General features: G+C 35.7%; 1 protein-coding gene across 4 annotated transcripts in view; it reads right to left on the bottom strand.

Moving 5' to 3' along the window:
• Window positions 1-13,441, bottom strand: part of LOC139120841 (ADP-ribosylation factor GTPase-activating protein 2-like) — a 28,063-nt gene extending 14,622 nt beyond the window's left edge. For 3 of the 4 annotated variants that reach the window (XM_070685437.1, XM_070685454.1, XM_070685444.1), the window contains exons 1-4: window positions 13,277-13,440; window positions 11,662-11,780; window positions 4,551-4,623; window positions 783-914 (exon numbers count right to left, since the gene is read on the bottom strand). In XM_070685437.1, coding sequence (XP_070541538.1) covers window positions 783-914; window positions 4,551-4,623; window positions 11,662-11,780; window positions 13,277-13,345 — 393 coding nt within the window. In that variant the 5' untranslated portion in view covers window positions 13,346-13,440. Of the gene's footprint in view, window positions 1-782; window positions 915-4,550; window positions 4,624-11,661; window positions 11,781-13,276 lie in introns of all 4 variants that reach the window. The other variant, XM_070685462.1, reaches the window with a different exon arrangement.
• Window positions 13,442-13,503: the final 62 nt, after the last annotated feature.

The raw sequence follows: 13,503 nt of genomic DNA, 5'->3' as shown, positions 1-13,503 counted from the left end.
ATAATCATTTCAAAACCAGTCAAATGTTTGATTATGGATGGGTTTTTTTTTGAATACTATAATTCCATTTACTGAGTATGTAAATTGTTTCAAACTTTTAAATTCACTGGCAATTTTTTATGGAATGTCAGGAGCAGAAAAACAGACATTCGACAAAATTGTGCACTGAGGAAAGAGGATTAACGTTTCCATTAGCGGATTAAATACCCTGTTTAAGGGTGTGGTTCATGGCAGTAGAAAGCTCAGGAAGGAAATGCTAGCTTTTCTAAGAGACAAGACAATGTGTATGAGATACTCTACACTTTGACACTGTAATCTCCTTCATGGACACAATGCACAGTGGATCTGATCCGTAAAGTAATCTATATATTTCAGGTTTCTTTCATCGCAAATTATCCCTAAAGTTCCATAAAACACTTTGAGTGTAGCTACATGCTTTGTAGCGTTTTCAGAGTTTCATTGCAATCAGTAGGTTTTTAATTTAGCTAAAAAGACATCCTGATCATAGTAAATTTACACAAAAGTTTACATTAGTGGCATCTTAAATTAGCAAACTGATGGACTAATAAAAGATGCTAGCTGAAAAGACTAAGTTGTTGCTTTACCAACAGAACGCAATGTGATTGTTGACAAATGAATATTGTCATTGTGTTGTGATTTCTGGCGAATGACAAAAATTTATATTACACAAATAAAACAATAATAACGGAAAAAGGATAAAGCTATTTCTCAAAGTCAACTAGCTGTCCAACTTAAATACCATAATTTTATTGGATTCTCACCTGTGTACCATATTTCCTCATTGAATCATACGCTAGCTTCTTGACTTTCTCCTTGTACATCTGAGCGGCTCGACTGCTGTATTTTGCATTAGTGTCGTTTGTAGTGCAGCCATGCTGACGGAAAAATCCCATCTACAGAAGAACAAGTGAAACTGCAGTGTTACACCCAATTAGCAGATTATTATTAATTTATGCAAATTATATTAATGAACATTGTTTTGGTATGTAAATTTTATGCTAATGATTCTTTATCAATGTGGAATATTCATCTTCCCCAAATTGTGCATTATATAGTTTCACCTAACTACTACTATCACAGTCAGAACTCTGCTATTTGAATACGGCTTTCTTGAAGATACATTTCCCATGTTCTCTCATTTCAAAATCTCAGCACAAACATTGCCGACATGGAGAGAACATGTTTGTGCATGTAACAAAAAGCTATTGCTGCTTGCAAACGAAATTATCCTGCAACTGACAGCTGAAATTGATTGAATTATATCTCTCATTCATTTTTAATAGACTTTACGACATTTTTTATGCAATAACCATTTAAGATCCAGAAATAGCCATACATAAATAAAATATTATAGTTGACATAACATTGTGACATTAGAAGATATTGTAGTTACATGGCTGGCTTATCTGTAGGTGTGTCACACACAATTGAGTACAAAACAGAAATTTTAACAATCAATTTCATCAAAGTCAGTATTCAGTATCACTCTATTAACCTTTCGAAAGCTTTAATTTTTTTCCCTCCAAAATTTTACTGTAACATTTTACCAATCTGCATGAACTTTTCTGTAATTTTTTTGATAATTTTGGACAAAATGGACATAAAATTCCATTGGCTACATTTTCTTATCAAAATTTTGATAAAAAATTGAGATACATTGACGGCAGTAATTTTATAAAGGCAACAAATTTGACGTTGGTGCTCAAAGGGTTAATTTACGTGAATCACACTACCATGATTATATAGTATAAATATTTAACTTTCTCTAATTTACAACATGTAAATTAATCTTCTTTCTACCAGGCTCCGTAGACAAACCATAGAAATAAATACAACTTGGGAGAAAAGAGGATTAAATCAAGGTATTTATTATCCTTGACAATAAACAAATAATGTATCAATGTTGTTTAATTTTCCAGACTGATTCCACGGAAAGGATTTCAATGAAATAACGATGATTGGTTTTATTCATTTGTGAGTAACCAATACCGTAATTTAAAGTCTGTATGTGTAATTTTGATGACCCTCTATGACCTTACATCCCAGATATTCAGAAGTACGTAGTGTTCAACATTCATCAGTACTTTTGCCTCAAATTAGAAAACAGTGACAGTTGTGTACAAATCTCCAAGGAAGTAATTTTCTCCTTTGAAATATTCAATTAAACCACAGTCCCGCTACAACACTGATTTATACATAAGGAAATATCAGTATTTGTAGGGGTCATGAAAATGTTAAATTCCATGATATTGTTCATTCCATGTCAGCGTGCTTTCCAACCAACTTTGTTTCAGATCTGGTTCTTGTTACGAACTCAACACTTCCTAGTTTTGAGTTAGACATGCCGGCTAGATAGTACACTAGGCTACATTGGCATGCCACTGGATCAAGAGATTTCTCTGTGATGCAATACTAAATTTTACATATTACATGAACTGGTATTGGGTTGGGAAAGAGAAATTTTCAAAAATTGTTAAATTGACTCAAACAGTTCATGGGTGGCAGTCACACTTATCAACTATGTATCTCTGAATGGACCTTTCATCTGAGTGCAGTAACACTCAGTGTATAGTTGCCTCTCGTCATTTTCAAATTACTTATTTCACAATTCTTTTTTTAAATTTTTTATATCCTCCTGATTTCTGTACACAACTTTTCACCAGCCCTGTAAATCATGCTATATTACAATCAGGGTGTTGGCTGTTTTCTTTGACCTGCGAGACCCACATTGTATAAATTTGCTCCTTCAGTCGCTATAAGCACATCTTCAGGGGCTTAAAATTCACACCCTGTGCACTATGCTATTGGTTGAAATCAAATTACTGTTCTAACAATACACCTTCTAGTGTCTATGCTCAAAATAATCCTTCCCTTGCTTGAGGGTGTTTCGTTGCATCATGTTGAATTCACCCTGATTAAGAAGATTTATCTTATCAATCAGAGAATTCAAATTAGAAATCAAAAGTAGATCTGACTGACATTGCCAACGGGCATCAAAAGCCATGTATGGCTTTTTTTAATTTCACTTTATCACCGAGGTCATTCAAACGTAATGAATTATAATTCCACTAAAGTAAATTGGGGTTTATTTTATGCTTGATAGAGTAATACACCCCCTTACAGATTGCTAAATAAGTATTAGAATCTACACAGGTGTTTAGAGCCTGAAAGCACACGGATATCAATTTTACACCTATTTTGATTGAGATGTGCGGTGAAAACTGCTACAAAACCAATCTAATTAGGAAGGACATCAGCATAGTGTGAGGGAGTTTTTGTGAATATGTCATAAATGAGATCTACATTTAGATTCCAACTAATTGTTGATTTTGATTACATATAACCTTGCCAATTTATGGATCATGTATATAATTACAAAAGCCCATCATTAAAATTCTAACTAGCGGTGAACTTTTTCAAAGGACTGTGAAAGCAGAGGACACTTCAACAATTGAATTGATTCCCCTCTCCAAATGAAGGTTAATATTGTCAGAGGTCAAAGTTCACGACTGCCATGTTGAATCCATTTGAGAGCGAAACCAAAAATCAACGTACATTCTATCTTGCACAAATTCTGTTAGCTCTGGTGTGACATCCATTTAATGTCAATCAATACACAAAAATTAACGATTACTTTTGAAATTATTATTGAAATTATATTAAGCGTTTAGAGCTAAATTGGGCTTAAATGGTTGAATGTTTCCGGTGAGGAAAGAGGCCTTTCGTAGGAAAGAGGTGTTCATGAGTGTTATATTGGTTTTAAAAGGGGTATTAAGTAAATAAGATCACATTTGGCAAAAAAAAAGATTGATTCAGTAAAACCTCTGTTGCAAAGTTAAGACCATTTATTTGCCAGGAAAACACAGAAGTATTGCAAACTTTGTACACTTGCTACATAAGATATACACCATTTCTATGCCATTCCAGAATACTCAACATGAAAGTGGGAGAAGTTAGATCAGTGCGTATGAAATTCTTTTTACACAGATATATTCACAACATTGAATTATCTTTTGTAGCACTGCCACTCAGAGACAGACTGAACTCGAAATAAGTGTTATTATCTGATATATTTCAGTCACAGAAGACAGACCAATAATGTATGAAATCTGATAACATTTATTGTACCCGAGGTTTCAATATGTCTGCAGGCACAGTGTCATTTTTTTATTGCTATATTATATTTCACGCATCTAGGTTTATCTAAATGATATTAAATTTCAGGGCTCTACAATTCAGGCCGCTTTTGTTTTGAAATGACAAGATAGCAAATTACATCCCTTGACTTTTGTGAAAGTGAATCTCTAATGCAAAGTGGTACAATAGCAAATCGTTCAGCTCCATTTATCAGCTTGTGGGAAAAAACTTCACCGATAAATTTTAGGTTAAATCGATACTTTAAATACAATTGGAGAGCAGGGTTAAATGGTCGGTACATCCCCTCGCGTCCCCCTTGTCTCCTGTTGCCATGGAAACCAGACATCCATGTTGATCTTAAACTGTGAAGGAGATTCTGTAGATATACTTACAGCATTGGCGTTGCCGCCAACTTGCATGGCTCGCAGCTGTGGCCATGTCCAACTTGTGTCCAGCTGTGTTGACCTGTAAAATATCAATCATTAGTTATTGTACTTTACTACAAGTCACAGTCAATGATACCAACAACCTATACCGGGACATGTTCTATAGAGAGAGACATCTGGAGCTCTATATTGCATTTTGAGATCCATTGCGAGAGCAATACACCTAAATTCTTCCAGTTTTAAAGTAGGATGCACCTCAGGGACAGACATTCAGCAATTCTTTTCTGATCTATGACTTGTGAGGGCTCATGTTAAAACTCTTGGAGTGAGAAACATTTTTACTAAAATTTTTCAAAAATTGAAAATTTTTTCGACAGAGTTAACCATAGACTCTCGAGAAAAACGGGACTGGCAACTGCGATAGAGAACAAAGGGTCTATGGGATTAGCAGCCTGCGATCTATCTTTGAATAATTAAGAGGTGTTAATGGGTCGGGGACGGAATGAAGCTGGACCCGATCGACTGCACAACGTCCGGTTCATAGACACGTGCATGCGGTATACGGTAATAATGTTTTCGGATTACAAGTTATTTCGGATTACCCGCAAGTCCATTTTTAGAAATAAAAGTGTTACAACTATTTTGAGAAGAATTCGTCAAAATGGTTTTAAAGTACTTTTTACATATTGGTAGCGAGATTCGATGCAACTAGAAGTCTGCAGGGAGTCAGTATGTTGCTGTATAGTGACAAAGTTTCGAATAGAAATCCGAAACACATACCGCTGCAGTTCCAGACTTAACAGCAGTTGACATCACAGAGTTGTTTACATTCCGCAATCGTCCGTGTATCTCCGAATTTTCCCTCGTTTTTACAGTTTTTTAACCGTCTGAATATTTTCTGTGCGAGGAATGCTCCATGATTCGGTAAAGTATGTATGTTAACTACTGAAATGTTGTTGTTTGAAAACTGTGAACGGCCACATTTACGAGGACAGCGTTCAGCTTTGTGTAAATGCATGTCTACCTTACCGCTTCGGACTCCATCAACCGATGGATAGTCCCGATTTATCGCGAAGTTTCTCCTGACAGCGAAAGTCAGTGTTGCAAATGTATTTTCTAGTACTTTGCGGATGTAACATGTGTAGCTTATCCGAACTTTGGTGTTTCTTCAGGCTAAAACAGTACCAAAATGTTAGAGGTCGTGTATTTGAGCTCCGATGGAGTAGTCATTTTTTTTGTTCCCTGATTTTCGTCAAATGTTGCGTGACAGATGAAATAAAGGTCAGGTTTTCGTTTCGCAGGACTGGGGAAGTGTAAACCTGTCTAACTTGTAAATGTTTGTTGGATATCGGAGATTTTTATGGTAGGGAATGTAAACTTATATTGTCGATATCTAGCAAGAGTTTTCTCTAGCGTCTATGGCTAAATGTACACAGTTTTTATCGTCTTGTTTTTTCCCGTTGGCTTCGGCTTGAATCCAAAATGTGATCTTCATCGTTACCAGAACATTCACCATGACTAGTATCAAAAAACCCTCAAAATTCTCTGTGTCATTACTCGGAACGTGCCATGCAAGAGCAAAGTGTACATATTAGAACGTCAGTTTGATCGTTAATGAGATTCAGTGTTAAGTACGAAGTATTGTTGTCGGGGACCGCTTGGCAAATAAACTTTAATGTATTCCAAGATAGATCGCACAAAGAAACCTCAGGAGTTGCCTGTCCCGTTTTTCTCGAGAGTCTATGAGTTAACCCAGGGGTGGCAGCCATTTTGAATTCCAAAAATTCATAAATTTTAGGTAATTCTCTTGTACCAAACTTTGCATGGTGACCCCGGATTTATATTCTTGATTAAGTGAGAGAATAGTTGACAGTTTCATTGAGGAAAGTTTTTGAAGAAGTTTAAGTCATTTACTTTCGAAGTGCATACTGCCTTAACCCTTTGAGTGCTGTAATTTTTCATACCAAAATAATAGTGCAATATTATTAAAATTTTTGTACATTTTTCTGTAGTTTATTTGGTAATTTTGGACCAAATGGACACAATATTTCATTGGCTACAATGTTTTACCAAAATTCTAGCAAAAATCTGAAAAAAATTGACTGGCGTATATTTTGTGAAAGTGACAAAAATTGACTTTGGTGCTCAAAGGGTTAAATCCACTTTTCCAGTGATAAACCATCATGGGTGGCCTTTGTCATGAACTCTTTACAATGATAAATGATCACCCTGATAGTTCCCTTGAGAAGTATACAGCTCCTTGGACAGATTTCAAGACTGATTACTGTCTTTCTTAGATCATTCATCATTTGTAACGTTTATGTGCAATAGAAGGGAAATAACAGGTCCCTAAATACTGAAGTTCATCTCTTTGCATTGAATTAAGAATTTTATAGTGCCACTTTAGACTGGTTTATTTCAGCTCAATACTTCACAAAAAATCCAGTAAAACTGTCCAAATACTTGCCAATTTCTTTCCACAGTATATGCAAATTGAAACAGGTTTAGTTTCATGGTCAAGAAAACTTACTGGCAAAACTGAGCATTGACCCCAGGCCCCGTACAATGCACTGAGTACTATGAGCACTGGGCCTTGTCAACATTATCCTGGTGAAAGGATATTTGTGTTTATAAACCATAATACCCCCCACCCTCCCAAAAAAAGTTTGTATGTCACCATCAGGTCAAGTTGGATTAAACCAGTGAGGTGCAACAGGCCCAATATGTTGCATTTTAACAAACACATATTTGAAGGCTAACAAATACCTATATGCTGTACATATGATTTTTTACTGATCAAATCTGCTATAACATACCATGGATAGATTGCAAATACGTACAAACTTGGCTCAATAATGTTTTTATCTGACTAGACAGATAGGGAAGTGATATTGTTTAGCAGGATAAGGGTTAAAGCTACATTCTGGTGTCTACCAATACTTTCCATACGCCAACTTCTTTCTGATCAGTGGATAGAGAGTGTTTGCAGAGAGCATATGGCAGCACTTCTCTACACCAGGCACACAGTTCTACCATATGGATTCTCTGACATATGGTATTCACCGACGCAGGCAAAGTGAAATCAGAAAATGTTGCATCAACGACAAAAAATTCACTGAAAACAGGCAAGTCTACCTGAGTAAAGGTGTGTTGATGTCTTTTTAGTAAACTTTGAAAGTTTGAGTGAAACAAATGTATATCTACCAGCTATCTGTGTTGAAATATGTCAACAATAAATTGAGCACATTAATTTATGACTGAAAATAGCTCAGTCTGCCTGTAGCTACCTTCACATGTAATTACGCACATTTTTAAACTATTCATATTGAGTTTTCCCCCTCCAGCCCTCATCTCTTATCCTATCAAAGTGTGAATACGGGTAGTGGTACTATCCACGAATAAATGGAAAATATCAACCCTTTGAAGCCAGACTCTACTGTATCACCCTTGGCATGAGAGGATTAACGTTTTCAGCCCAACAGGATTACGGTTCAATTGAAATCTGCTTTTGATGAACTTGATTCAACTATATTTCAGAGGTATCATCTCGTATAAGATATGTCATCTTTTCATATGTTTATCAATAATTTGGATTCAGACATGATTTTTTTCTGGAAATATCAAGATTATGCCTAAGATACTGCTGGTAACAAGATTTTTTTTATATGTGGGAGTTGTTGCGAGAACAGTTTATTCAACAAAATCAACTTGGTACAAAAAAAAATCCAACCTGTCCACCCCCATTCCCTGTAAAGAGGTCCAATATCACCGTGATAACGATGGGTTTGGGACAAACCATGCTGGGGGAAGGGTTAACCAAACAATTATTTTGCATGGCTCCCAGCTGGTTTTTATTGACAGGTACAGAAGGAGAAACAGCAAGTTGATGACATGGCCAGATAAGTCACACCATTGTCTGTGTTGATTCAAGGGCTTCCTTGTCATGCTTGAATGAGCTGAGCTGAGAAGAGGTGTGAGGCACACCTTGTGAAAATCATAAACAGCTATTTCATCATTTCACATTCACAGTGCACTACAAGGTGACTAGATCATCAACCAACAACGGAAGTCTACAATTCAGGAGACAAACTTGTTTGAACCTTAAACATGGTAATACTGTTTTGTATCCTTCAAACATGGGAACATATTTTAAGCTAAAAATACACATGTAGTTCATCTCTCTCTCTCTCTCTCTGTATGTGTGTTTATTTGTACACACACACACACACACACACACACACACACACATATATATATATATATATATATATATATATATATATATATATTATATATATATACATGTATATATATATATATGTGTGTGTGTGTGTGTGTGTGTGTGTGTGTGTGTGTGTGTGTGTGTGTATGTGTCTATGTATGTATGTGTGAAGATAGTTTGTGACTGCGACATTATATTATGTTTCTGAATTCTCAACTCATAACATTATGTTTCACAGCCCTTCAAATATGATATCTTTGGATCTACAAATGTTCATTATTTAAGAATCAATATTAAGACAGATCACGATGTTCTCTCATACCACAAAAACACAAGTTTTGGAATTACCTAAATTCCACCACTTATAAGATAACAACCAAAGCTCCAAGGTTTACCAACACTGGTAAACAGTGAGAGAAAAATATCCTTGATCAGATTATCAAGCAGAAAGCAAATTGACTTATTGGATTGAAAGTCAATCATGTCAATGGAAAACATTGCGCAGTGTGGTATTACATACACATGTAGAACAACACTGAGCACCTAACCTATATTTATGACTGTTTCACTTGAATTACACATTATGATTTTAAATACTATAAATATTTCTCATCTCATTGTTTCATAAATTATCATCTGATTTGCATTTCATTATCAAGAATTCTTAACAAAACCAGTATTGAGTATTTGTAACCATGGCAACAAGAAAAGATGATGAAACTTTGGTATCACAGTTACTCTGGTAGCAGCTGTTTGCTCATTTTCCAACACGTATGACAGTGCAGTACAGGGTAAAGCTGAACTGCAGTCTATGGCTTTAATACCTATGGTATGCACACTTTCACACACTCACAACATGTAATCCCTTTTTCATGAGACATTTTCACTGTGTGGTGTCCATAATCAACACCATATCACTTTATTTTTTGATGTCAACCTTTGTTAATCTATTGATAATTGACACCAGCAAAAGTCAAATGAAGTCACACTGTCACACGCTGAGAGACTATCACTCAGAATCTCTCTTCCTCAAATGTAACATCATTCATAAATAATGAATGATGTTACATGGGAGTTATTATTTATGATAGTCAGCATTTATTACACTCCAGCTGGATTATTTTACAAAATCAGACAATTATTTTCTGTTACAATTTGTATGGACTTATTTAGAGACATGTATAGAAAATCAAATATTTCTGTCATCTCGCCCTTGTGATAATTGAAATTTTTTTTCTGTTGGAATCCACTTTGAGAAAAGTAGTCATTATGATTGAAGGTAATTTTGCTTATCTGATCCAAAAATTTGCATGATGACCCTGATTTCAATCTTCATTATGAAATAAATGTCTATTGTTTCCTGTATAGTTTCTCAGAAGTGACCATTACACAAGATAAATTTCCTCCAAGCTACACTAGGTCATATGTATCTGAACAATTCACCCCTAGAATCAAACTTGTCAAAGCTATCATGATATATCCGGTAGTTATAAAAGATTTCCCGATTTCTTTCACGCCTCTAAATCATTCATTTTATTGAGAATGGAAATCCACTCAATGCTTTTGGGAATTCCCAAGTATCCTAAAAGAGTTTCTCTTCCTACAATATCACAGGCATGGGAATTTTAGCATAGCAAACTTATTTACATAGGTAAATGTATACTAACAGATAGTAGTAACTGAACCCATCACATGTTTGGTGCTGCTTCCATAGACAGAGATAAGTACATGTACAAATACCCATAGTGTCAACACAATTATTTTGTTCCACTTTTCCAACAAAATGACGCTGTTGCCATTTCATGAACATTGGGTTTGACCAAATCGATTTGATGGTACTAGCATGGACACTTTATTCATATATTAAAACTTCAAGGGACAATATCAAGATATAAGCACAATGCACACAGTTATGAAAAACAGTCTCTGTACATCTCAGTAATTTCTGTGATCATAGTACTGAATACATGACCATTTCCCTGATGCAAGGCACAGAGCAAAGCAAGATACAATTTTGTCCTTTGGAACTCTACTGACTATCACTGATGAATGATTGTTGTTCATATATGACTTGCCCTTTCCATAAAATGGCCAAGGTTCAGATTGTGATGAGAATGAATCTGACTTGCCAATACACCTCCTGTATATATACATAGTGTTTCAAGAGACAGATGGATTCTCTCATGAATTCAGAGATAACAATATGGAGTTACACTCTACCCAAGCTTGCATTAATCCACGCATTCATTTCAATAATGGTGAACAAGAAAGAACTGAACACATTGAAGACGTGTTCCTTTCAATTTTCCATCTCCCTCCCCAACAAATTTAGGAAGTGGTAATAACCCCCAAACCCCAATCCTACATTCTCCAGTACATGGGTCCTAAGTATCTTTTTTAGAATGTACTCTATTGGAAAAGGTAACTGGTTTGAGACAAATTTGAATGAAATATTTCTGCTGAACAAGAAGAAGGTATTGGTAGTCAAAAGGGCATATCTGTGTATATAGTGTCACTGGTATCATGTACTATGTTCAGTCCTATAGCTAAAGGAATACCTGTCTGTAAGATCAGCTATCTTTGGTCACTACATGATGATACATTTTGGCTTTGTACATAGTTTGATCTCACGTTGAAGATAGAATAGATGTGACATGAGAAACAGTGCTTGTAATTCTAAAACACTCAGACACTGACTGTGATGAAAGTCTTTGTTGTATAACCAGATGTCATTGACATTAACATCAAAGGTCAACCAAGGTCAAAAAGACATCGCCATGACCTTCAACCCTTCAGTCTACCAGTTCACCCATATTTCTCAGTATACTGGTCTTGTTGAAAGTAAATCAGACAGAAGTGAAAGAGTACAAATAGAATGATAGATTTCTCAATTACCTGATGAAGGAGACGTGGACGCCTAGAGATCTGTGTGCAGCTGAACAGTCAATACATAAAAATACTCCATAGGTGACAGTTGCCCAGGTTGGATTCTTTGAATTACAATCAAAACAGACCTGAAACAGAATTCCCAAATTTCAGTTGTAACTAGTACTTTGTCAAGTTAACCCTTTGCCTGCTCTATAACTTTTCCCAAAAACTTTTTAGTGCAACATCTTACACATTTTATAAATTTTTCTGTAATTTTCTTGATAATTTTGGACCAAATGGACATCAAATTTCATTCATTTTACACTTTTTCATCAGATTTTTGCAAAAATGAGAAAAACTTGATAAGTGAATATTTTAGAAAGGTGACAAATTGCACTCATAGGGTCAATCACTGGTTGTCTATTTGTAAAACTGCACATGTAGTGTGTCAGAATTTGAAGACACAGTGCCTTTACAAATTGTTGCTGCTGCTTTACTGAATCACGAAGAATTTACCAAATAAAAACTCAACATGACACACTAGATTTGGTTTATATGTAGATGTTACAGAAAAGTTATCAGGAGAAATGTGCCCTGACAGATGTTTATCAATTTACAAGACAACTCTATAAAATATGCTCAGTGTTGTACATATGATTCAAGACATTATGGAAATGCTCAGCTATTAATCAAGCCGGCTGGCAGAATAGATACCAGCTAAATATCCATCTCTTCAATAATATCAGAGTTGTATTGTACATCAATTATTGATGCTTGTCAATTTCGGCTATTTTATTTTGATTTGTGGTCTGCAAAACAGGAAGTTGTCATCTCATTCCAACTGGTTCCATATCTTTTCCTGGAACCAAACACTTCCGACCGTGAACACTGGACATTTTGATGACTCCTGCTACATGTGAAATTCGGTAAAATGTCAACGATACTAGACTAAATTCTCCAGTGAAATTTTTTTTTTGTATTCAGTTATTTACAGAACTAACGCTCTGACGTCTAATTCCGGATAATGCGTACGACTGTAAATAGGATTTAAATATTTTAAATAAATTAGAAGTTTATTTGGAAAATCGGTTTTGTAACATGTCGACATGTCAAGTCCCCAACTTCAATCTTCGGGAAGTATTCCCTCTCACACAACAGGACTAAATGGCGTATTTCTTTATTTGAGTTGGTCCTTAAGATCCAAGTTTACTTTGCGTAACTACAGCTTTTTTTGTGTGTTTTGTTAACGTGTCGCCCTGAGAGTACCGGCGTCCATTCATTAGCTACAGCTGCGCAGCTATCCGTTCTGACTTAGAGTAACATACGGTCCATAAATGTTAGAGAAATTACTCACTAAACTAGAAGTGATACGATAATTTGATCTTGTAGTGAAGTTCGTCTTTCTGTAAATGTACAGATATATGGCGCTTCAGCTTCTCGCGCACAGATTACAAACAGTACCACCAAAATTTGACTTTGGCCTCTAGTACGGGTGGTGATTGACAGTCCCCTTATCGGCGGAGACAGATTGTTCAATAAAAATCCGTTTTCAAGACAAAATACTCCAGAATAAATAATTATTTGTCAGCCAATTAAATAAATAGATATTCATCTGTAAATTCCATTATTCTTTCCAACATACCTTGTTTGTAGGAATTCCTCGGAGGCGTTTGAAAATCGCCTGAATGTCTGTCTTCGTCGGATCCGCCATCTTGTGTGTAGCAGTGGATGCCGGTGACGTAAGTATTATAGCAGTCTAAAACGGCGTAAGTACCGTGGTACTTTTTGGGTCAATGGAGCGCCCACTTGCGTTGACCTCGCGTAGTTTCTGCAGATGACCATATGATTGCTTCGATGTTGTGTACGGTG

Source organism: Ptychodera flava, chromosome 2 (assembly GCF_041260155.1).
Source record: "Ptychodera flava strain L36383 chromosome 2, AS_Pfla_20210202, whole genome shotgun sequence".
NCBI classification, from domain to species: domain Eukaryota; kingdom Metazoa; phylum Hemichordata; class Enteropneusta; family Ptychoderidae; genus Ptychodera; species Ptychodera flava.
Note: the sequence above shows the minus strand (reverse complement) of the source record. Positions and strands in the feature narration are given on the sequence as shown.